A 27,641-nucleotide genomic window follows, 5' to 3' on the forward strand; every position below is an offset into this window, starting at 1 on the left:
TGAGACCCTTTTGGAGGATGTCTGTGTCAGCCGGAGAGTCAATTATAGCCCCTAGTTTGCAGTTGTCTGCGAAATTCATCAGCCATAGTCCTACTGTGCTTGCCTGTACCTCTGAGAAGTATATGCTGAACAGGAGCAGTCCTAGGACTGAGCCCTGGGGAACGCCACTTGTAACTGGTTTAGAGTTGGATCTAGCCCTCACAACTCTCACCATGTGGGTTCTGTCAGTGAACCAGTTGGCAACCCATCTTGTGACATAGGGGTTTATGTTCAGGCTGGTGAGCTTGTCTATAATACCAGAATGGGGAATGGTGTTGAAGGCCTTAGCGAGGTCTAGGTAGGCTGTGTGTACCACCTTTCCCTCGTATATAGCCTTGGTAACTGTCTCAAAGAAGTCCACCAAGTTTAGGAGGCATGATCTTCCCTTAACAAAGCCAAACTGGGTAGGGTTCAGTGTTTGGAGGTTCCCAATGTCTCTGTTAATGAGTTCCATGATGATGCACTCCATAGCCTTGCAGACCAAGCCAGTCAGGCTTATAGGGCGATAGTTCCTGGGGTCTATTGTGGCTCCACCATTGTGGAGCGGAATAACCATTGCTGTGCACCACTCTATGGGTATGTAGCCTGTGGAGAGGCTGAGTTTGAACAGTGTGTTTAGGTGAGGTGTTAGTTTGTCTTTGAGCTCATGTAGGACGCAGCCTGGGACACCGTCTGGTCCCATTGATGCTGTGTTTTTGGCTTTGGAGAGGGCAGTTTTGGCCTGAGTGTCTGTGATGTCAGAGACTCTACATTCTTCTGGTATGGTTATGGGCCCTTTTGGGGGTGAGAGGGGGTAAAGTTTGCACTGAACCTGTCTGCCAGGATGTTGGCAATATTGGTTGGTTCAGTGCATTTTGTGCCATTCTGCACTAACTCCGAGCAGATCTGAGCATTGCCACTTAGATTCTTGACAAAGCTAAAGAATGCCTTGTGGTTATCTTTGGAGTCCTTGGCAATTTTTCTTTCAAAGCTCACCTTGGATAATTTTATGAGGGATCATAGTTTCTTGCTGATACTGATCAGGGATGTCTTCCCTTCTTGGGATTTTACTCTTTTCTGTACTAGTTTCCTCCTTCTATTGTACAGCTTGTTTATGGCAGGAGGTTGATTGGATGTTTGCTTTGGATGCCTCTGTTGGTTTTGCAGATTTTTATTTAGAGCCTCCGAGTATGTTTTCATGTATTTATGTGTGTTTTTTGCCGGTGCTGGTTTAATGGGTCTGTGTAAGACTGGTGGTGTGATGCAAGTATTTCCCTTCTCCTCTTGACTGTCTGATCCAGTCTTGGGTTGAGAGAGCTTAGCCTCTAGTTTGGCTATATAACTGCATCTCTTGCATGTATGTGTGGTAGGAGGAGGGGGTTGTCTGTGTACATGAGGCAGTTGTAACATTGCCTCAAAATGCCAGATTCACTAGTTGGACTGGAGAGTACACCTGAAACTGCCCTTTGGACATGCCGGGATAGGTACAGTGAACTGTTTTACTGGATGGCTGGTAAGGTCAAATAGAGAGCCTTGTCCTTCTGCACAGTACAGGAGGGTCTAGTGCTAGGGTTTATAAGTGCTTGCTATAAATTTTGAGCAAGAGTCGGGCTGAGAAATGAATGGCTTGAGTGCTTAAGTTGAAATTTTGTCTAGTTCCAAGGGAAAAATTGAAGAGGACTTTGTGGAGTCGGAAATAGTTTTACCCTAGCTAACTAGCGCTGCCCGGTGCGCAAAACTGGGGAAATACGGTATTTATAGCAGGGAAAAGAAAGAGATAGAAATTAGCCCAAAATGGCCAATAAACTACTAATTTCTGGGCTGAAACCACTCCTCCAGGGACAGATAGGCTGCTCAAAGCTCCCCTCTCTCACAGGTGACCAGAGAAACTTCCTTCTATCCAAGTAAGGTATGGGCAAACACAGAGATTTATAACAGAGCCCTGAATTCAGCACTAACCTGAAAACTGGACTATGCTAGCTTAGACGTGCGGGAAGCAAGTATATATATATATACATATATATATATATATATATATATATATATATATATATATATATATATATATATTTTTTTTTTTATTAGTTTTTCAGAAAATAAAGCAGATACACTCAAAAAACTGTTTAAAAGCACAGAACAGGATACTTATTGTTATATATCGCAGATCAGAGTTGTAGTCAATGCCCCCAGTAATAAAGTAGGAAGAAACACAAATACAGTAAAAGTAGATGAATAAAGTGCAATTATATATATATATATATATATATATATATATATATATATATATATATGTGTGTGTGTGTGTGTGTGTGTGTGTGTGTGTGTATGTGTGTGTGTGTGTGTGTGTGTGTGTGTGTGTGTGTGTGTGTGTGTGTGTGTGTGTGTGTATACATATATATATATATATATATATATATCTATATATATAAAACAATAGAAAGTGAACAAACTGACTTAAACACGTTACCCAATTAACCAGAAAAAAAGCTCAAAACTGAGACCTGTTCCAGCAGTCTTCAATCATACAAGTTCTAAATGCACACCCCTGCTTACTAGGGTGCAGGGGAACCTTCTCCAAAAAAATATGGCCTGGATCAGTGCTCAAGTTATACAAACAAAGCTAGATTCAGCAGGCCTGAATCTGGTCTATGCTACAGCAACAAGGTGCATCAATTTCAGAAAGAAACAGTTCAAATAAGCAGTCACAATAAGCATGTGACCAGAAATTCCCAGCACAGAAGGGCAGAATCCAGCCACTCCTCCCACAAAAGTGCAGACCACAAACCTTCTTAATGTAGAATAACTGGCCTGAAGCCCAAGTGCTTAAGCCAGAACTAATACACTTTTAGAATAGCAGACACTGGCCTTCAATCAGCAATTATCAGCTTAGAAGGATGTAAGCTACCTCTCCTGCCACAACAGTGCAGACCACAAATCTTCTTAATGTAAAACAGCATGTATGAAGCCTGAGTGCTTAAACCAAGAGACTTAGAATAACAGTTACAATTTAATCAGGCTACAACTAAGCAGTAATAAATGCAGCAGAATAAATAAAATTGAGTACTTTTAAGAAAAGCAAAATAAAGTAGGAGGAGACACAAATACAGTAAAAGCAAATGAATTAAGTGCAAACATTTTTTTTAAGTGCAAGAAGAGAGAAAGGAAAAACCTAAGTGGGCTGGCCTTCTCCAGTCTTCTCTCTGTATTAAGTAGAGTGAACACTAGACTCAGAATATGATCTAACTGTACTCGGTTAAGTGAGCAAATGAGATGGACCCAGGAGGAGTGTTCTAATACAGACTTACAGGAGGGGCGGGCAATTCCAGAGTCACCAACACTAATACCAACACAGGAACAGGGAGGGAGGGTGTGGAATGAACTGCAGAGAGACACACAACACACTGTTCAGAAACACACAATTAGGAAACAGAAAAAATGAAAATACAGTACTTTTAAAACTGCAAGTTTGCACTTAACAGAAGACTAAAATTCACTACTACAAGTTTCACTTAGATTCAGTTTGTAATGCAGATGTGCGTAGCCAAGCTACAAGTGTTAAGTGATTAATTAGTGTGTAAATTTAAGGCAGGTGGGTATGTGAGAATGTTTTACTCCTTGAAGCTTTTTTGTCTGTGACGTCAGAGGATAATAAAGTGCTTTGGATACTGTCTGGTTGTTTTGCTCTCTAATCTCCTTTTGTGGTAGTGGACCTTTTTTTCCCACCTGTTCTTCATCACATGGTGTGCCAAGGAGTAATAGAAGCATTTCCTCCTTCCCAAGTGGGAAAAGGGTTTTATTCAACAATATTCTTAGTCCCAATAAATGAAAATGCTTAGAGACCATTTCTGGATCTTGTTTTCCTAAACCTGTTTGTGATGGCGCCCATATTCAAAATGATGTCACTTTACAGGCTGTTGCCTCTTCTTCCTCTTTCAAGTTTTCTGGTAACCCTAAACTTAAAAGATATTTATAATCACATGCCTAATCATCCAGACATCAGGCTTTTCTTAAGGTTTTCTGTGTGTCTGGATCACATTATCAGTTCTCTGCTTTATGCTTTGGACTAAACACTGCACCATTTCACAGAGTGTCTAGCTGCTATTTTTAGCTAGTTGCAGTCTACTGGGTATCCACATTTTTCCATGTTTACATGACTTACTTATCTTTGCAGAGGCTTTTTTTTAAATGTCTGGAATCTCAATCTTGGGTGAGAGATCTCTTACACAAGCTGGATTTCCAAGAGCACATTCAAAAGTCTTTCTTGACTTCTTCACATAGGATTGTGTTTCTGGGATGCTATCTAGTAACTTAATTTCAAAGAGCTTTTCTTCCACAGGAAAAAAGTAGATATTTATTTAGATCTATTTCTATGGTTTCTACTCAGACTTTAACCACCATGGGTGAATAATTCAGGATTTTGGGTCTCATGGCATCTATGATTCTCATGATAACTCTGGCAAAATTCCACGAGAAAGATGCAGTGGTGTCTGATCTTTCTTTGGTCCCAGCACTAACACCCTTCATCTTTTCAGATCCCAGTATTGGAGTTTGTCAGAAGAGAAATAATTTGGTGGAAACAACAGACATCATTAAATGAAGGTCTCCCTGCTCCAAAGCAGTCATTCAGTCATCTCAGACACTTTGGACTTTGTTTTGGGAGCAGTTTCAAGAAGGATAATGGTCTGGGACATCAAGGACAGATACAAGCACATAAATATCAAAGAGGTGCTTGCCCTGATCAAGGCACTCGACTCTCTGGATCATTTTGGTCCCAGAGACCTCTTCAGATGGTTACAGACAATACCACAGTTATTGGTACATCAACAAGCAAGGGGGAACCAGGCCATGTCTCCTTTAGCAATGTTAGTTTGAGATATAGCTTCACAGCACAGTCTCAATCTACAGGCATCGTGCATTGTTTCAGAGCAAAACTGTGTGGTAGACAAGTTGACCAGGAACAGGGAAGACCCTCATGAATGGAAACTAGATCAGTGGGTTATCCAAGATTTGATCCATCTGTGGGAACTTCCTCAATTAGACCTTTTTGCTTTCTCTCTGAAAAGTCAACTGGCAAAATTCTGTTCCAGGGCTCAATACAAGAATGGCTGAAAGACAGATGCCTTTGCTTTTCTTTTCTTTGGACTTGAATGTTCCTATAGATTTTTCCACCCTTTCCACTGATATCCAGGGTACTTCTGAAGATGCAGAGGGAATCCCCTAAGGTCATTGCTGTGATTCCTCTTTAGCCCAGGGAACAGTAGTTCTCATTTCTTTTGGAAATGTCCAGGGGTAATTACCAGAAGCTTCCCCACAGAATGGATCTACTCACACAAGAACTGGGCTGCTTGATATACCCTGATATCAATCATCTTCAAACGACTGCCTGGATGATTGGCTCTTAAGCCCTTTTAGCTATCTGTTTCCTGAGGACATGCAGCAGGTACTAACGGAGTCAAGAACATCTGCTACAAGGAAATCATATATTAGCAAATGGAAGAGGTTTCTAGTCGCTGCCAACAACATAACCAGCACCCATTCACAGCTAGTTGTTCACTGTTTTTACAATATTTGTGTGAGTTATTATCCAATGGCCTTTCTTATGCCTCTATCAAGGTTTATTTATCAGCCATTTCAGCATGTCTGCTCATGGATCCTCCTCTTTCAAGACAGTTGCACATCAAAATGTTCTTGAAAGGGGATTTATGTAAAAGGCCTCTAAGTAAACTGGTGGGGCCCCTTCTTGTGATCTCATTTCTGTGTTAGAGACACTAACACTTCCTCCATTTGAGCAAATAAATCTGACTGAGTTAAGGTTCTTAACATGGAAAACAGTTTTACTGATTGCTCTCACCTCTGGGTATCTGAGTTGTAAGCTCTTATGCTGAGTCAACTCTAACTCACTTTCCACAAGGACAGGTTTTCTTTGAGAACTAATCATTTTATGCTTAAAGTAGTATCTGAATTTACATTTAGCCAAACTATCCATCTGCCTAGTTTCTTTCCTGAACCTAAAAATAAAGGAGAAAGGATACCCCATACCTTGGATGTCCACAGACAACTCTGGTTCTATCTTGACACAACTAATTCTTTCAGATGTTCAGATCAATTGTTCATTTCATGTGAAGGTAAGAAGAAGAGACAACCTGTGTCAAAACAGACTATTGTCAAATGGTTGTCTGAGGCTATTACCTTTTGTTAGACTCACCATGACAAATCTATTCCAGGCAGGGCCAAGGCTCACTCTACTTGGCTTCATGTGCTGCTTTTTGGAAAGGTTGAATTCTAGAAGTATTCTAGAAGATGCTACTTGGCCCTCTGTATATACTTTTACAAAGCCCTATAAGCCTGATTCCTTGTTTAGTTCTAGATGAAGCTTTGAATATGGCCATTCTTCAGGGCCTCCTGGACCCATCTCAATCAACCTGCCAAATATAGTTAGCTATGGTAATCTCCGCATATAGCTAAGGTTACTGCAGCAGTGATCAATATGATGAACATAATACAGTTGTGTAAGTTGAACTTGCCATAACAGTAGATGTTCGAATGATCACTGTTGCAGTAGCCACTCCTTCCCTCCACCCCCTTGTTTTTTGGTGTGTTTTTCATACCAGGGTGGGGACGTTTACTTTTTATTATTCCTAGCATTGTCAGGGCTCAGCATCCCTTTCTCTCTTGGTAGGAAAACTCTGAAGGGCTTTCAAGTCCAGTTGTCTTTTAATCAGCTCAGCTTCAGTTACTTGACAGTTTGCACACGTAGAAGGTGTCGTGAAGCTTTGAAAGATGAATGGTTGTTATATCCTTGTCAGGATATAACCTATATAGCTAAGGGTATTGCAGCAGTGATCATTCAAATACCTACTGTTATGGCAAGTTCAACTTACACAGCTGTACTTTTGTTTCCTTTTTTTTTTAGCAGCAATCAGTTCAACTTTTGCTCTTTCTATTTCTGGCTTTAACAACAGGCTCTTCATCTCTTCCTCCTTGCTTTCACCCATCATTTCTCTCCCAAACCCTTACACACTAAACACCTTCCTGAATCTTCCATACATAACGACACATTGGTCACCATATCTACATCCCGCAAACCACTACCCCTTAAAGGAACAGCATACAATTCGCAAACCACTGCACCACAACTACTACAAATTTGGCATTCTCAGATTTATCTTAAAATTTTGAACAACAGGATTCTTGACATTTTCATCTCGAGATACTCCATTTCAATATTGCAGTATTTTGAGATTTAAAAGTAGACCTAGATATATATACATATATATATATATATATATATATATATATATATATATATATACTATCAAAGGGTAAAAAGGTCATGCAGACAAACTATTCAGTAAAAACTTCAATAAAAATCCAGACTAGCTAGAGTTTTCATTTTGTGATTCCTTAAACATCCTGTAATGGAGGCCTATGGGATATACAAGAAGTAGCGATGATTGTAACAGAGATAAAACAACTGGAATTGGGATTTTTAGCAAAGGGTAGGAGCAAACTACATAGGAAAAAATGGGAAGTGTGGGATCAGTACATGCAGAGGCGGAACGAGGTTTAAAAGAGGGACAGGAATTGAATGAGCTATGTAATGGTTGACTGATAATGTTTGCAACTACAGTTGTGTCAGCATGATTTGTAATGTATAATGTTTGCAACTGAGATTTTGTTGGTATGGTTTATTTTCCTTTGAATAAATGTAAGATTGCCTATATCTTACATGATAATTTAATAAAGATGATTTTTGTGTTAAAAAAATGACCCTTTAAGGTCATCAGTTGTTCTAGCTACATGGCTTCTGAAAGACCATGATGTTTTTTTTTTTAACGTCTTTGTGCATACATTCAGGCTAATAAAGCCAAACCCCTCCAGCTGTGGACATTCATGTTTCAGCCTTCTTATGGCATCAAAAGGACAGCATAAGTGGATTGTTTGGCTATACTTTAGAAACACAGGGCCATTACACCAGCTAATGTCCATATACATTAAGGTGCCTGCAAAATATTCCAAATGTATCCATAAAGACTTTTAAAAAAGTAAAAAAGTCAAGGTCATGCAGAAGCCATGTAGCTGAAACACAATGTCCTTAAGGGGTCATTTACATATATTCTATGGGCCTCCATTACAGGAGGTTTATGGAATTAGACACTGAAAACTCTAGCTTGTTTTTTTGTTGCAGTTTTTACTGAATAGTTTGTGTGTGAAACCATTTTACCCTTGGTTGGATGTTAGTTGGGATATTTAGTTGGCACCTTAATGTATATGGACATCAGTGATGTAATGACCCTGTACTTCTAAAGTATAACTAAATAAGTAATTTATGCTGTGCTGATGATGTTATAAGAAGACTAAAACATTCATGTCCACAGTTACTGGAGTTTGTCTGTATTGGTCTGAATGTATCCCTAAAGAGTTTAAAAATAGTAAAAAAAATATTGTTTTTCAGAAGCCATATGGCTGATAAGTGGTCATTTATGTAAGTCCCATGAACCTGTATTACAGAAGTTTTAAGGAAATGCACATTGAAAAACTCGAGCTTGTCAGTTTTTTTTTTGCTACAAATATAGAAACATTGCAGGGAACCTACTTATCATCCATGCAGAAACCAAAGTAAACCCCACAAAGTCCACTTCATTGATTCTTTATTTTGTGATTCTGCAAAATGGCTTACATTTTTTTATTTGGCATTTTTGCCATTTTGAGATTTTCTGATATAATGGTATGGAGGAATCAGAGTAGCCAAACAACTAGCTTTTTTTGCAAATGGGAGGAAACCAGAGACTTTAAAGGTTATCCATGTAAACAAAGGAAAAAGGGAAGGATTGGATTAATAGTTAAGGTGTTTATCTCTCAAACGCTTAGCTAAGTTTAGAATGGCCCAGAAGGGCAGCTAGCCTCGTGTCCACCTATGAACCTAATACAAAATTCACATGATCAGTGAGAGACAGTGAAGTCTGAAACCTCCATCCCAGATCCTAGAGCTGGGAAGCAGGGATTTGAATCAACTGTTCAGTTTTGTGACCCAGCAGCACATTAAAGTCACAGAGAATAGATAAACAGCAATAACATATTTTTAAAATAAGTTCAGGATATAAGGAGCTGGTGTAGATTTCAAAACAAATTCAGAAACATGGTGGGTAGTACTGAGGTAAATCAAATGCAGACACCCAGATGGGACACAGTATGGCATGCAGGTATGTCATTAGTTTACACAAAATCAGCAACATTGTATCAGAATGCTATGGCATAAATTCTGCACTCCACTTATAAATAATATACTTATATACTGGACACCTGCAGGTAAACAAAACTAAAACTGAATAAATATTCCTCTTACTGCATATTTTCTGTACAGTATATAATTGTTGAAATGATACTGCTTACAGATTTTTCTGCTTGAGAATAAATTATTTTACATACGTATGTATTATAAATCCTGTTACAGTTTTTCTTTTTATTTACATATCTTAGCAGATACTCATTTTGCTTAGAAACAGGAAGTAATTGACTAATACTTCTTTTCCAGTTTTCTGTAATGCAGTACTCACACCGGTTCACAACCCATTTCACTTTCAAAATGTACAGTTCAAGTTCAGATCGTGACTCTCTTGTAGACAATATTGTACAGCTTACCGGAGCCACTCACACACCTACTGCAATTAGGAAAGTTGTGTAAGTAAAAGCTCTACTTTGAATATATTTGTGAAGAGAATGCATTTTTGTTTAACAAAACACGCAAGAGCTGTGCTATGTAAATTATATATAGCTATATCTATATCTACATTGATATATATATATATATATATATATATATATATATATATATATATATATATACATATAGTTTGTACTGTTAGTTTTTGCATAGATCTCTGTTGAAACTGTTTTCCCCACCCCACCCCCATTTTCTGTTGTCTCTTCAGTTGGCATAGTAACAGCTGCATTCAAATAGCTGGAACCTGTGTTCTGAGAGACTGCCTTACATAGTATCTGCAATTATACAGAGCTGAGTATATATATATTTTTTTGGTTATAGAGTTTAATTGTTGCTTAGATCTGTGTTGAAACTGTTGTCTCACTGTTCTGAGAGACTGGCCAGCAAATATACAGAGCTGAGGATATTTTTTTGGTTTTAAAGTTTGTACTGTTAGTTTTTGCTTAGATCTCTGCTGAAACTGTTTTCCCCACCCCATTTTCTGCTGTCTCTTCAGTTGGCATAGTAACAGCTGCATTCAAATTGCTGGAACCTGTGTTCTGAGAGACTGCCTTACATAGTATCTGCAATTATACAGAGCTGAGTATATATATATTTTTTTGGTTATAGAGTTTAATTGTTGCTTAGATCTGTGTTGAAACTGTTGTCTCACTGTTCTGAGAGACTGGCCAGCAAATATACAGAGCTGAGGATATTTTTTTGGTTTTAAAGTTTGTACTGTTAGTTTTTGCTTAGATCTCTGCTGAAACTGTTTTCCCCACCCCATTTTCTGCTGTCTCTTCAGTTGGCATAGTAACAGCTGCATTCAAATTGCTGGAACCTGTGTTCTGAGAGACTGCCTTACATAGTATCTGCAATTATACAGAGCTGAGTATATATATTTTTTTGGTTATAGAGTTTAATTGTTGCTTAGATCTCTGTTGAAACTGTTTTGTCCTACCCACCCTCCCTATTTTTGGTTTGTAGTTTACATTTGGTGGCTTTTGCAGTTGCCCGCCCCACTCTAGATTTGATCTGGGACACTCCCCCATCCCATCTCTTCACCACATTCTACCTAATAAACTCTTTATGCACTTGCTTTTAGTCCTTTTTAATTTAATTGCATTTTTAAACTGTGTTTGGTCTAATATTGCTGCATACTCAAGTGTGCTAGCTTGCACTGCATGTGAATTGTTTTTTACTACTGTTTTTGCTACTTTTCTGTAAAAACAAAAAAAAAATCTGTAAGCCTGTTTCCTACTTTTCCTGTAACTAGTGTTCCAGATACAAATTTTCTGTATCCAGGACTGTATGTAAGCTTCTGAGTCCCCCAAGCCTTTCTGTGTTGGAGGGAAGCCTTCTAGCTTATCAGTGGGAGTGGTAAGCACTAGGTAACCTGTCTACCACATAAGTAGTGGTTCTGGCCCAGAATTTGTAGTTATTGGCCGTTTGGGCAATCTCTTCCATCTCTCTCAACTTTCTGATTTGAAAGCCTGTATTTGCACTTGTTTCTGTCCTGTAACTCATCTAGTGCAGATACAGATTCTTAGTTTTAGCACTTAAATTTGCTTGCTCATGCTCAGCACTTGTTCAGAACTTGTAAGCACTAAATAAGCTACTAATTACTATAGCACTCTATCTTCCTCATTACCTAGAGGAAAACAGTTTTTGTACTTACTTTTCTCACTTGCATAGAGAAAAACAGCTCTTGTACTCACTTTCCTCACTTATCTAGAGGAAAAACCCTGCAACTCTCTTTTTGCATGGTCTTGCGCACAGAGCAGTGTCGGGCAGCGCCGGTTAGCTGGAGTACACTATTCCCGGCCCCACAAAGTCTGCACTGTAAATTTTCCCTTAGAACTAGGCAAGCCTCAACTCAAGTGCTTCAGATCAGCTGCTCTTATTGCAGCACTTGCAAAACAGAAATCAGCACTTGTCCTAATCTCCTAGACAGCACTATTATTCTCCAAATTTCCTAGACAGCACTATTATAATATAGCATAAGACCCTCGATCGTCCACAGGAATTAAGTTCAATTTACTCTTCAAAGCATGTCCAGAGGTCAGCTTCAGGTGTACTTTCCAGTTCATCTGGTGGAATTGGGCATCCTGAGGCAATGTCACAACTGCCTCATGTATACAGACAACCCTCTCCTCTTACCTCTAGACATAAACACTTGTGAAAGATGCAAATACATAGTCAGACTGGAGGCTAAGCGCTCTCAACCCATGACTGTAACAGACAGTCAAGAGGATAAGGGACACACTTGCATCACATCACCTGTCACACATGAATCTACAAAACAAGCACCGGCAAAACATACGCATAAATACACAAAAACATATTCGGCGGCACTAGGTACCAATCTGAAAAAGAAAAAGTGCCCTCCAAAGCAGGCAAGCAAGCAACCTGCATCCCCAAACACAAGCCAGAAAACACATAATTCACCTCAGCAGTGTGCCTCACAACAGCCCTTAAGGCAAAACACCATACCTAAGGCAAAACACCATACCTAACATGCTAGTAATAGGAGACTCTATAGTAAGGCACACGGATGTTCCACTCACCAGGCTGAACAAGGAGAAGGTTACTGTCAGCCGCCTATCGGGTGCTTGGATCCGCCACATAACACAGGCACTTGGGTCACTCCAGAACAAGTACAAGTATGACGCTGTCATTGTACATATTGGTGTGAATGATTTAAGACGTACCTCCCTGGACTACATGAAAAGAGACATTGAGGAGCTCTCTGATCATGTAGCCCAAGCTGGTATGACCCTGACCTTGAGTAGCATACTACCTTCTCCTAGAATGATACCACAGTACAAAGACAAAATGATCAATTTCAACAATTGGCTAAGCTTCTGTGTCAGAAGAAAAATTCAGACGAGTCACATCTGTCTCAGGTGATGAAAAACTTCTTTATTGGCAGCTAACCAGATTACACATCATGTTGGCCACAATGATCTCCTCCTCTGGTTAACTTGTTTACTGACATCAACTTTTATACTGCAAGCAAAACAACTTTTTGTTACATTTCTGACCGTTGACAGTTGGCTATGGAAAACACCTGTGGTAAACATGTTTATCAAAAATTACCTCAAACCAACAGTTAGTGCAGAATGTTCAAGAAGTACAGAATGTTCAGTTCAACAATGGTAGCTCAAATTTTCCAGGACACACAGCCTGCTTCAGTAAATTAACTCTTACTCGGCCGTGCGTCCTTATCCCAGGCTTCACTTAGCTATAACCAAATCTCTTTATTCTGAAATGCAGAAAACAAATATCATTCAGGTTTATAAGCAATGCTGCATTTTGTTCACAGATGAGGCCCATCTTTGATAGGCATATCCCAGCAAATAACATGTTCACTTTGCAAGAAGAGGAAAAAGACAAATAACAGTATGTTTTTAAAACTTTTCTCTTAACATTTCCCCCCTGAAAACACTTTTTATTTGTCTTTTTATTTCAGCAATATATGGTAAAAACTAAGTTTTTCTTTGCATACATTACTTCATTGGCAAGACAAACTTTTAAACTTCAAAAACATTTGCAAAAGTCACATTTCAATGTATCCACTTAACCAGTCTGTTGCAATTGCTGGTACATCATCTTTGTAACAGCAGTATCAACCAGTCTTTGTAGAAGACCTCTGATACAGGGTATACAACAGCAACCACATACCACCACGATAGCCACAGCGACTCCAATGACACCAGGAAACTGCTAATGAGATGACTCCATTTTCCAAACCATGCTTGTAGAAAGTCTGTAAAGGGATTATTTACCCCAGAGTTCTCTGCCAATTCTTCGGATAACATTTCCAAACCTTTCAAAGCTCGAGTGATACTTCCATCAGGCGCAATGTTGTTTGGAATGTACGTACAACAGAAAGTCCCAAACATCCTGCAAACTCCTCCTTCTTTGGCCAGGAGCATATCCAACGCAATTCGATTCTGCCATGCCACCTGCGAAGTGGCCTCCAGTTGTTCAGCAATTCCTTTCAATGCATCTTTGGTATAGTTCACAAAACGCTGCTGGTTATAGTAAATGTAGTTGATCCAGTCCACATTCTTATTGGGTTGAATCCAGACAAAGATGGATGCAAAACCAGCTGCTATTTGGTTTATTGCTTTGTATTCATCAGGTACGCCTCTTGGTACGCCAATACTATCGACGTAGACACCATTATCGAAGGATTGCTTCGGTACCTCTCTTTTTCTCCTACTCAACCGCTTCGGGTTTATTTCAAGTTCTCTTACGAAATTGCTTGCTGGAACTGGGAAAATGTAGAATGGCAGAATTAACTTTACAAGTGCACAAGTTCCCTTCCAGGGAATCGTAAGCCTTGATCTGAGTTTGTTGTCTCCACATAACCACCATACGTCTGCTAAACTATGAGTTTGGTTCTCCAGAAATGGATTCTCATTGCCATTCACAGTGACATTGCAATAGTTCTGTCCCATATTTTCATAATTCTTCCCTGTGCCATCTCTGGAAATGCACATATACGAACCTGGATAGGAAATCACTGTAGGCAGTTTCTCAACTTTGCTTATGACTGGAAAACACTGAGTTTCATTTTTGCATTTATCTTCAGTTTTGTTGAAGAATAATTTCAACAGACACGTTAGGTTACCTTCACCTTGCATCAATGGGACTGTCACTAGTTGCTGTTTACCTTCAGCACAAGAAACACAGTTCTCACGATGTGCCTCTCGGGTACTATATCTAACCCAAGATAACCATTCGTTACGGTGTATGAATCCCGTCTTGAGTAACAATTGTTCTTCTGTGAAGGCAAAATCTGCTTTACTTGTAGCATTTTTAAGGCTTTGCACTTTAAGTTGGAGGGTCCCCAAAGGATCAGTTCCAATTGGAAGAGACACTCCAATTCCGTAAACTCCTGAATCACTTTCTTGTGGTGACACAATGGATATAGTAATTACTTCGGTACCTTGGAAATGCGCAATTTATATTCTTTGCTGCCTGCTTTTATCTTTCTCTGGTATCACTGCACCACTTGTTTCCCATCCATTCACATCTGTTGACCACCAAACATTTGACCAGGATGTACAGTCTCTATTGCACAAGTATTTTGCACGAGTCAAGAAATCATTATTGTTCCATTTAGAGCAGTCCAAGATTCCTTCACAAAGTTTCACCTTAAACACAGTAGTAACACCTGTTTGCGCTTGCAGCACTACCATTCCTTTTTCTCTTGCAACTGTTCCTTCTCGTATGGACATATTTACTTTCGCCACCAAAATCATCATCGTGTAACAGTTCAAGTACCAGTTGAACATGGCCATCCTCCCTAAGGACTACCTTGCGCCATTGGTTTCTTCACTGGGTTTGAGACGAACTAACCCCTATTGAGCTAATCCCCCTTTGTAGCCAGACTTTTTGCTCAGAGGTCTGGTGGAGTTTGACCAATATCAATGGCAGAAGGAAAAGTCTTGAGTTTTTTTACAGTGGGTGATATGAATCCACGAAGTCCTCTCAGCGATCTTTACAGCCGTAGGTGTCGAGATAAGTACTTGGTATGGGCCTTCCCACCTGGGGGATGACCAATTCTTTCTCTTCACAATTCGGATCCACACCTAGTCCCCGGGTGCCACACTTAACAAGGTTTCATTTCTGGAATCTGCAAAGGAGTCATTGGTTACAAGAGACTTGACATTTAGCAGCTTCTTCATATAATCCGCTAGATCCTCACCCCCCTCACGTTCCGCTGGCAACAATCCTTGCCACTGTGGGACGTAATATGGTCTCCCAAACAAAAGTTCAAATGGTGTAAGTCCTTTGTAGGAGGGTGAGATTCGCGTATACAGGAGTGCCAAAGGAAGGCACGCAGTCCATGATCTATGTGTTTCTGCCATCAGTTTGCGAAGCTTACTCTTCAAGACACCGTTGTGTCTTTCCACCAGTCCAGCTGACTGGGGATGGTAATCACAATGGTACTTGAGATCAATTTGAAACACTTGACCCAACTTCTGAACAATCTGGTTAACAAAATGAGACCCATTATTACTGTAAATGCGTCTTGGTAAACCAAATCGGGGAATTATTTCTGTAGTCAAAAGCTTTGCTACTGTTTGTGCATTTGGATGCTTTACTGGAAAAGCTTCTACCCATTTAGAAAAAGCATCAATAATGACTAAACAGAACCTTTTCCCCTCTGAGGGTGTCAATTCAATAAAATCCACACAGAGTGTGTGGAATGGATATGGAGGGGTGGGGAATGCCTGCTGAGACTTTTTAACTCCCTCCTGAGCATGATACTTTGCACATAATAAACAAGATAAACAGAATTGCTTTGAATAAGTTGAAAACCCCTTACACCAAAACACCTTAGACACTATTTGAATCATCGTGTGTACTCCTACATGGGCAGGTCCATGGCTAACCAATTCCACATACCTAAAGAGGTTTGAGGGTAATACCATTTTGCCATCTGATGCCTTATACAACCCATCCTGTTGAGTGATACCATATTTTATCCAACGACATTTTTCCTTCTGTGTTGTCAATGTTTGCATCACTTTTAGTGTCTCTAAGTCTAAGAGGTGTCCGGGCTCTAAATCATTGTCATGTAAAAGCAAATCATTTTCTTGAGCTGCCTTTTTTGCAGCCATATCAGCAAGGGCATTTCCCCTGGAGACAGGATCTTTTCTGTTGGTATGTGCAGAACATTTACATATCGCTATCTGAAGTGGTAGTTGCACTGCATCTAACAACTGTAAAATTAAATCTCTGTGATTTATTGCTTTGCCTGTCGCAGTAACCATTCCCCTATTCTTCCATTGTTGAGTGAAAACATGTACAGTGGAGAAAACATATTGACTATCTGTATAAATTGTCACTTTCTTACCCTCCCCTAAGGTACAAGCTCGAGTCAAAGCCACCAACTCAGCTGCTTGCGCAGAATAAATGTTTGACAATCTTTTTGCCTCCAAAACTTCAGTTTCTGTGGTGACAGCATACCCTACTAGTGTTTTTCCTACAGTGTCTTTCTTTGCTGATCCGTCTACAAACAAAACAAGATCAGAATCTACCAACGGAATATCCATTAAATCTGGTCGGGGAAGCACTTTGTCATGAATGCTCTCTAAACAAACGTGTGGAGTACCTTCAACAGCAACCTGGAACACGATACAGAAAAAGCAACAACCACAGGTTCCACCGAACAGTTTAATAAAAACTAGGAATAGCTTCAGTCTCTGACGTCTCGGCCAAAAGCCTTCAAGGAGTATAATACATGTAAAAACTACACTATATATATATACACAAGTGCAACTGCTAATTAACCATTCAGCATTTAGCAATTAATTAAGCAATGCTTTCCAATTAAACTCTTCATTGAGTCCATATGGAGGCATTGTCTTAAACTTTAAAATATGCATTGCTTCTTTTTGTACTAAAACAGATTTAACATCCACATAACAATTTTCAGATATATAAACTTGCTCTAAAACAGTCGCTTTAAGATGATTGCTCATGCCCCCATGGAACTGTGAAAAATGTAAAGCTACAGGACTGTCTTCCTTACAATTATCTATGTTCCTAATATGTTCTAGAAGTCTTAATTTGAACGCCCTTTTGGTCTCCCCAATGTAAAACTTTTTACATGGGCATTGTAAACAGTAAATCACACCTACTGTATTACAATTATAAAGATTTTTGGTATTAAATTTTATATTATTAATAACATCAAATGAGGGTACAATAAATTTACAAGCCTTGCATTTCCCACAGCCAAATGTGCCTGTCTTGATAGGGACATTATGCAACATAAGGGGGGGTAAGCTAAACTTACTCTTAACTAAAAAGTCTTTAATACTCTTCCCCCTACGATATGAAAACTGTAAATTTAACTTCATCCAATGTTGCACACTATTTAAGGAACATAAAAAGTTCCAAAATTGCCTAACAATCTTTATAAATATATCTGTAAAGGAGCCAAAAGTAGTCACAAAATATATAGACTCCTTTACCTCACAAACTTTATTAGAATCATAACCCTGTGGACCAAAAAAATTTTTTGGGCCCTTTTTATTCTTTATTTTACCATTAAATAGTCTATCAAGACTGTTGTTTAAAATTTCATTACTGTAGCCTCTAGATGCAAAAGATTGTACCATAGAAGTCAGTTCTTTGTTAAAAATTTCAGGCGTATTACAAAGTCTATATATTCTTAACATCTCACTATAAGGAAGAGCATTCAAAGTGTGTGGGGGATGGCTACTAGTGCCATATAAATACTGAAACCCCCCTTCAAATTTTCTATTTAAACATGTCACCAAATTCTTGCCATCAGAAATATCGAGAATTACATCTAAAAAAGGAACAATGGTCCCAATTTTTAAATCATCAAACTGTAAATTCCATCTATTAGTGTTCAAATCATCAACAAAATTTGTTATATCAAATACACTCCCATCTACCAGAAATATCAAATCATCTACATATCTATAATACTGTATTACATGTGTATTAAAAAAATTATGTTTATAGATGATTTCTCGCTCAAATAGCCCCATAGCAAGATTGGCATACATGGGGGCAAAAGGAGCCCCCATAGCTGTACCTGAAATCTGCTGATAAATATTTTCATTAAATTCAAAAAAATTATGTGTTAATGAAAAATGAACCAATTCAACTATGTACTCAGTAACTGGTGAGTCACCTAGGAACAGCCTAATAGCTTCAATCCCAAAATTATGTTGGATATTTGTATATAAGCTCTTCACATCAATGGTGACCCAACACATATTCTGTTTAAAATTTACTTTCTTGATCTTTTCTAAAAAATCAAAAACATCTGTGATATATGACGGTAACTTAACAACATAGGATAAAAGAAAATGATGTAAGAAAATACCTAAATTATGCAAAAAATACTGCCTACCTAAAACTATGGGCCTGCCTGGAGGTCTTAACAACTTCTTGTGTATTTTCGGCAGGCAATAAAATAACGCCATCTTACAGCCATCCACTTTAAATTTTCTTTTAACTTCATGCTGTAAAAAATAGCCCAATCTAACTCCCTTGTTAATAAGGGCCAGATATTCCTCCATAGACGATAAATATAACTTAGAATCCACAATTCTATATGTGTTGGTGTCTCTAAGATGTTCCATACACATCTCAAAATACATAGTTGCCTCCATCACTACTAGTTTGTTCCCCTTATCAGATGGTTTAAATACAACATTTTTTAGACTGGCAAGTGTCATTAGAGCCTTCCATTCATTATACTGCATATTGTACTTAATATTTGCCTTCTCACTCATAAAGTCCTTATATGCAGTTTCAGTAAAGTGATTAATCAAATTAACACAGTTACTCACATCACCATTAAGTGTATTAGGAACAAAATTGCTAGAAGAAGGTACTTTAGAGGTATCCAAATTGTAATAAGCATTCATAACATCATCTGACACACAAGAATAAAAACTATATGACAAACTACTACTAATGTCACTATTACAGATGGACGATGAAAATGCATTGTCTCTAAAAAAATACTTAAGATGTAATTTTCTACCAAACATAAATACATCTTTCTGGATGTCATGCAATCTTGTGACTACAGTTGGAACAAATTTCAGTCCCTTGTTTAGTACAGCTAACTCCACATCTTTAAAATGATGATTAGATAAATTAATCACATATTCATTAGTATCTATGTTATATACATCACACTGTCGCTTATCGTTTACCACGTTTGAGTCCTTTATATTCAAAACTTTGTCCCCCTGTGTTAACGAACTGTTCCCGCATACGCTTCTGTCTTCTGGCCTGTTGAAAGTTGGTATTCGACTCGCTACGAAAAGTTTGGTGAAAATTTTCAGTTGGTTCTGCTTGAGGAAGCACAGGGTATTCTACATCAAAGTTGTCGTCTTCGAATGAGGTATAACCGCCTTCCGATGCCTAGGAATATTGAAACTGGTTCCCAGGCAAGTTAGCAGAAAACCTAACTTGTTTGTTTCTCTTATTACGTTGTGTTCTGGACAAAAACGCTCTATTATTCTCGTAGTCGCGTACGTCACAAATCAACTTGCCCTTCTTTCTGTCAATTAAAGTGACCTCGTACTCTTTAAGTTTCAAATTAGTTTGTTTTAAGAATTCTTCGAGCGTAGATACAGGCACACTGTTAGTAAGGTCAGCACACAGTCTCTTAATTTCTAAGCACAGTTCTTTTTGTTTAAGCTGATCCCGTTCAATTAGAATGTGTAACCATTCGGTCACACATTTGTGGGCAGCATTCACCCACCTCTTATGAAATGCACAGTCAGTTTCTGATGTTAAATCAAATGGGGTTGTAGGGTCTTTAAACACCCTCAAGCCTCTCGGAGTAATTTCTGTTTCCAGATATTTTTGTAGACCACAAATATTGTAATGTGTAGCTGTTTCTTTCCACATTTTTTTCTCGAGGTCATCAAACAGTACTTTATGTTCTGTATTGACAGCAAGAGGTATTTTTCTACCTACACAAGAAAACGGATTTGAGGATCGTTTCCTACGGTCCTCATCCCATTTCTCCCACACAGTACTGCTGTCAGTTACATTTCTCTGAGCTGCAAGTCGCTCACCTCTTTCGGCTGTATTTGCCAGAAAATTGTCCAAGGATAATTGGCTTCCATCCATAGTGTCTCTAAAAATACGAGGCAAGTGGAGTTGTGGATCTGTAGACATAGATGTACAACAACAGCAACCTGGAACACGATACAGAAAAAGCAACAACCACAGGTTCCACCGAACAGTTTAATAAAAACTAGGAATAGCTTCAGTCTCTGACGTCTCGGCCAAAAGCCTTCAAGGAGTATAATACATGTAAAAACTACACCATATATATACACAAGTGCAACTGCTAATTAACCATTCAGCATTTAGCAATTAATTAAGCAATGCTTTCCAATTAAACTCTTCATTGAGTCCATATGGAGGCATTGTCTTAAACTTTAAAATATACATTGCTTCTTTTTGTACTAAAACAGATTTAACATCCACATAACAATTTTCAGATATATAAACTTGCTCTAAAACAGTCGCTTTAAGATGATTGCTTATGCCCCCATGGAACTGTGAAAAATGTAAAGCTACAGGACTGTCTTCCTTACAATTATCTATGTTCCTAATATGTTCTAGAAGTCTTAATTTGAACGCCCTTTTGGTCTCCCCAATGTAAAACTTTTTACATGGGCATTGAAAACAGTAAATCACACCTACTGTATTACAATTATAAAGATTTTTGGTATTAAATTTTATATTATTAATAACATCAAATGAGGGTACAATAAATGTACAAGCCTTGCATTTCCCACAGCCAAATGTGCCTGTCTTGATAGGGACATTATGCAACATAAGGGGGGGTAAGCTAAACTTACTCTTAACTAAAAAGTCTTTAATACTCTTCCCCCTACGATATGAAAACTGTAAATTTAACTTCATCCAATGTTGCACACTATTTAAGGAACATAAAAAGTTCCAAAATTGCCTAACAATCTTTATAAATATATCTGTAAAGGAGCCAAAAGTAGTCACAAAATATATAGACTCCTTTACCTCACAAACTTTATTAGAATCATAACCCTGTGGACCAAAAAATTTTTTTGGGCCCTTTTTATTCTTTATTTTACCATTAAATAGTCTATCAAGACTGTTGTTTAAAATTTCATTACTGTAGCCTCTAGATGCAAAAGATTGTACCATAGAAGTCAGTTCTTTGTTAAAAATTTCAGGCTTATTACAAAGTCTATATATTCTTAACATCTCACATTTACATATCGCTATCTGAAGTGGTAGTTGCACTGCATCTAACAACTGTAAAATTAAATCTCTGTGATTTATTGGTTTGCCTGTCGCAGTAACCATTCCCCTATTCTTCCATTGTTGAGTGAAAACATGTACAGTGGAGAAAACATATTGACTATCTGTATAAATTGTCACTTTCTTACCCTCCCCTAAGGTACAAGCTCGAGTCAAAGCCACAAACTCAGCTGCTTGCGCAGAATAAATGTTTGACAATCTTTTTGCCTCCAAAACTTCAGTTTCTGTGGTGACAGCATACCCTACTAGTGTTTTTCCTACAGTGTCCTTCTTTGCTGATCCGTCTACAAACAAAACAAGATCAGAATCTACCAACGGAATATCCGTTAAATCTGGTCGGGGAAGCACTTTGTCATGAATGCTCTCTAAACAAACGTGTGGAGTACCTTCCTCTGAAGTCGGCAAAAGTGTCGCCGGATTAAGAGTAGTACATCTTTCTATGGTCATATGAGGCTGTGTCAGCAGCACTGTCATACATGACAAATGTTGACTAGGAGATAAAAAGGTTATCTTATCCTGCAAAAGTACAGTAGCAACTGAATGTGGAACCCGCAATTGTAATGGGTGGAACAAAACTAATGGTGCTGAGGCTTGTACTGCCATGGCGGCTGCCACTACAGCTTGAACACAATGCGGCAATGCCCTTGCAACAGGATCTAATCTGGAGGAGTAGAAAGCTATCGGTCTCTGTTTATCCCCATGTACTTGTACCAGAACCGAAGTCATATATCCTCCCTTACAATCAACCATTTGTATAAACGGCTTAGAATAGTTCGGAAAACCCAAAACAGAGGATCCTGCTATCAATTGCTTAATTCTATTAAATGCCTGTATTGCCTTATTTGTCCACTGTAAATTATTCTTAGCTGCCATGGGAGTGTCATAGATTAGTGCGGTCAATGGCCCTACTTCCTCAGCATAGTTAGGGATCCAAGTTCTACAAAAATTAGACACACCTAAAAAGGACATCATCTCCCGCTTAGTTGTGGGCATAGGTGCCTCAAGAATTGCTTGTTTTCTTTTGTTCTCCAATTGTCTACCTGCCTGAGAAATTAAATAACCCAAGTACTTTACTTGTGCTTTCCACAATTGTAACTTCTCTTTATTTACTTTATGTCCTTGCTCAGCTAAAAAACTAAGAAGGACAAGGGTATCCCTTTTACAACCTTCCTGCGTGGGTGAGGCCAACAAGATATCATCTACGTACAACAGAACCTGGCTTCCCTCTGGGGGAACAAACTGAGCTAAATTCGCAGCCATTTCTTGTGCGAATATTGTCGGACTCTCACAATAACCCTGTGGCAATCTGGTGTAGGTGTATCTTTTACCTTGATAAGTGAATGCAAACCAAACTCTACTCTCCTATGTAGTGGTATGGAGAAAAAAGCATTGCTTATATCTATGACAGAAAAATATCTGTTCTGAGGTAGTAAATCATTAAGTAATGTATAGGGATCAGGGACCACCGGTGCTCTTGGGATCACAGCTGAATTAACAGCTTGTAAATCCTGAACCAACCTCCATGACCAATCCGGTTTCTTTACAGGAAACAACGGAATATTGCAGGATGAATCTGGGCATTCAACAAGAATTCCTACCTGTTTTAGCTGCTCAATTACTGGCTTAATTCCTTCCTCTGCTTGTTTACTTAGCGGGTATTGGTGTGTACGAGGTCTAAAACCTGACTTTGGAGTTATACAAACTTCACCTGCTGTTTTCATCAGTCCTACATCCCCTTTACCTTTTGACCATAAATCTACAGGTAAGGCACTTAATGCACTATCTTCCTCTTGAGTTAGGAGGATTTGTCATGCCATTTCTGTTTTGTCATCCCTGAAGTGCACGCTTGGCTGTGCCCAAGTCACCCAATTCAATCTTTGTACCTGGATCTGTTGATCCTTCAACTGAATTTCGGACATTGTGTCCCAATTCGTCACCTTTTTTGCCAAATCTACCCAATGTGTCCCCACCGCTTTAGTAATTGAAATATGTGGGCTATAACCTGAGCGATATAAAGAACTAATTTCCTTGGTCAAAATACAGGTCACTACTGTATTACCTTGCGTATCCCAAAACACATCATTCAAAATTATCCTTGCACGTTTGTGCTTAAAGAATTCTTTTTCAAATTCTTTATCCGGTCCAGGGGCCTTTCTATAGAACATTGTACAATGTAAGTGCGCAATCTGCGGTGACCCGCTCCTAGATTTACTTAAAGCTAGGTTGATCAAATCTGTATCAACCCTCCCCGGCCCGTTTGAAATCAAGTCCTGGCTATACCAGTAAAACAAGTCTTGTACTCTCTGTACCACCAAGCCATCCGCTAACCTTTTCGCCTCAATGCCTTTAGGTGCGGAAATTGCCGCTATTCCAAACAAATGCATCAAATCTCTTCCCAGCAAATTAACTGGACAAACTTTCGATATAATTACCCTACACCTAACAGTTAGGTTTGTTTGCGGATCTGTGAACAATAGAGGATGAGACAGTGGTTCCTTATAGAATTTCCCGTTTGCCGCTTTCACAAGGATAAACTCTTCTGTTTCGCAGTTTGGAGGCAGAACTGCTGGACCCAAAAGTGTACGCGATGCACCCGAATCACATAAAAACTCCACTTTCTGTCCCTCAACCAAAAACTCTGTCATGGGTTTTTGATCTAGATGCATAGCAATACCCAAATTTGCCAGGTTTATGACTTCACAGTCACAATCCCGCCCTTCCTTATGAGTGTTCTGACATTCATCGCAGAGAGTGTCTGCCTCATCATCATCACAATCATTCGCACTTTCTTCTTCTCTACAATAATCACAATAATGAATTTGGCGCCTTCCTTTACTATCATATAGTCATGCGGAGCCCTTGTCCGTAAGCTGTGGGGGGTGTTGCCACTCTTCACAGTCGGCAGTGAAGTGCCCACATCTACCGCACTTAAAACATTCTCCACATTTTAAACTTCCCTCATATTCCTCTGAATGTCCACCCAGTTCATTTAACGTGTCCCATTTCGGGCCCCCACATTTTTTTATGCCACCACGGCGCCCTTGCCCCCTTTGATCCTGTACCAAGAATATACCACCATCATCCCCTACTGCTAACACTTCTACTTTCTTTTTCTTTTTTAAATTGAAATGTCGCTCAGCATGCCGTGCATATTCAAACAAATATTGCAGTCTACATGTTCTATGATCTACCATATGCTTAGTTATAAAACTACTTATTGGAGCCCTACAACCCTTAAGAAAAGCATTTTTCAATTGCTGTTCATACGGACTATCATTGGTCTGATCCTGCGGAATCATCATCCCACAATGGTTATTGAACACTTCTGTCAGTCTTACAATATAGTGGTCTACAGATTCATCATCATTTTGAATGCACTGATTTATTACTGTCCAATCTGCTCTTGGACGCCACTTATCAGAAATTCTCTTTAACAGATCAGTGACTCGTGTGTCTAACACCCCAGAATTATGCTTTAATGTAGTGCCGTCATCTGCCTTAAATGTCCAAGTACCACAGACTAAGTGCCAATCTGGACCCAGGATTTGTCACACTACTTGTTCTACTTCTAAACCATTTAGATGATAACCTAAATGCATACCAACTATGTCCTAAGAAAACTTTTGGAAATTAACCTTGGGATGAGGAATACCATCTGTAGCTCATTTTATATCCTCTCTAGCCCAGGGACGATAAACTAAAATAGTTGGTTCTTGTCCAGCATCCCCTGCTTTTGGGTTTGCAACTTGTATTAAGGGAAGAGCTTCTGAGTAGTCAGAAAGTTTAATGGCCCAACGTCCTTGCCCTGCTGGTCCTGACCTTAACTGCATAGGTTGGTCTACCTGTTGCAAAGCAACCTTAGGTACTACGGGAATTTGCGGGTAAATTGGAGGGGTCACAACACTTCCTTGAGCAGCCAACAACCCACCCTGCTGTACAGATCCCACATCTTCAGACTGATATTGAGGAGGTTCCGCCAGTACGGCAGCAGCAATTTCCCCATAATGTGGGGCAGTTGCCTGCCTTTGTACCGCACAAACTGTATGCTCATCCTCCTTATCTAAAAATAAAGCTACTTTTCCACTTGGCACTAGTGATCCCTTTTGATTTATTTTTTCTTTTTCCTGGCACTGTTTTTCTTTTATAGCTCGTTTATTTACTTCTTCTAACCATTTTTGTGCTTGGGGAAATCCAAATTGTCTTTGCTTTTTACTTCTAGTTCCTGCATCTCTTTTCAAATCTCTAACCAATTTTGCACAGGCATTCTTATTCAGTGTACCATCAAAATCATATTTCAACTTCCACTTTTTCAAAAATTTAACATTATTTTTGTTTAAACCTTTCATATACTTAGCATCAACATTTAAACAGACATCACTCTCACACTTGCAGCAACTCAAACCCATGTTTCCCCTAGATTTATTATTTTAGGACTGTATCAAAGTTACTTTACAGGGCTTATTATAAAATGGGGCTATCTTAACAGGTGATCCTAACAAAATAATCTTAACAAGTAATCCTACCCACCCTTAACTAAAAAATAAAACCCTTGTCGACAAGGTTAAATTAAATTAAAAGAAAATTTAGTTTTCATCTTACCTGAACCAGATGAGACTCCGTTTCCCCTTTTAGTTCGGAAACCATCCCTCAGAGAGCGGCCGGCCTCCTCTCAACAACAAATCAGTCAGAGGGCTTTCAGTTGAGGGAATCTTAAGATGAGAAACCCTCACCTGCACAGGTTTTTTGGTCTCTCTGTCGGTCTGATCCGTATCTTCGTAGAGGTTTCCGGTCCGAAGGACCAAAATGTCAGAAGAAAAATTCAGACGAGTCACATCTGTCTCAGGTGATGAAAAACTTCTTTATTGGCAGCTAACCAGATTACACATCATGTTGGCCAAGATGATCTCCTCCTCTGGTCAACTTGTTTACTGACATCAACTTTTATACTGCAAGCAAAACAACTTTTTGTTACATTTCTGACCGTTGACAGTTGGCTATGGAAAAACACCTGTGGTAAACATGTTTATCAAAATTACCTCAAACCAACAGTTAGTGCAGAATGTTCAAGAAGTACAGAATGTTCAGTTCAACAATGGTAGCTCAAATTTTCCAGGACACACAGCCTGCTTCAGTAAATTAACTCTTACTCGGCCGTGCGTCCTTATCCCAGGCTTCACTAAGCTATAACCAAGTCTCTTTATTCTGAAAAGCAGAAAACAGTTATTATTCAGGTTTATAAGCAATGCTGCATTTTGTTCACAGATGAGGCCCATCTTTGATAGGCATATCCCAGCAAATAACATGTTCACTTTGCAAGAAGAGGAAAAAGACAAATAACAGTATGTTTTTAAAACTTTTCTCTTAACATTCTGTTGTCATTCTAAGGGGATCCAGTGTCTGTCTGCCTGGGATGACATAATAGACAAGCCTCGTTGTTTTGTACCTGTCACCCCTAGGTTTTTGAATACTGGCCAAGGCTCTTGCCGTCCCCATAGTGCCTTTTTTAGGCAAGGCTCAAAGGACAAACCTACCACCATAACCAGCACAGGTAACCAAAAACTAAGGGTAATGCTACTCAACACCAGAAGTCTCAACCTCAAAATGCACACACTCGAGGCTCTCCTCAGCATGGAGAAAATCGATGTTTGTGCAGTGATGGAAACCTGGTTCAAGGCTCAAGAGAGCACCCCAGCACTGCCAGGTTACAATTCATATCATACCTTCTGGCCTCAGTTACCGGATCGAAGTACAAAGGGCAGAGGTGTATCCATATTCATCAAGGATACCCATATCTCCAGGTTAGTAGCGCAGCATGATGCCCCAGAGATCATCCATGCGCAACTATCAGCAGGCAAAACCACATTTCAAGTCGTAGCCAGTTATAGATCACCCACCATGTCCCAAGATGCTCACTCTGCATTCCTTGAGACATTGGAAAATATAAAGGTCCTACCCAACACCATAATCTTGGGTGATTTCAACTACCCTGGTATAGACTGGGTGAAATACCAATGTTCCAACTCCTATGCTCAGCGATTCATAGAATTTATAAATTCAAATGCCCTTGAACAACTAGTATGTTCCC

General features: G+C 39.1%; 1 protein-coding gene across 1 annotated transcript in view; it reads left to right on the plus strand.

Annotated features, from left to right (window-relative positions):
• Positions 1–27,641, plus strand: part of LOC122814496 (integrin alpha-M-like) — a 935,681-nt gene that overhangs the window by 199,824 nt on the left and 708,216 nt on the right. Inside the window, exon 8 of the mRNA XM_044087070.1 lies at positions 9,554–9,699. Coding sequence (XP_043943005.1) covers positions 9,554–9,699 — 146 coding nt within the window. The remainder of the gene's footprint in view (positions 1–9,553; positions 9,700–27,641) is intronic.

This window comes from Protopterus annectens, chromosome 10.part0 (assembly GCF_019279795.1).
Source record: "Protopterus annectens isolate FY-2018-M chromosome 10.part0, PAN1.0, whole genome shotgun sequence".
Classification (NCBI taxonomy): Eukaryota; Metazoa; Chordata; order Ceratodontiformes; family Protopteridae; genus Protopterus; species Protopterus annectens.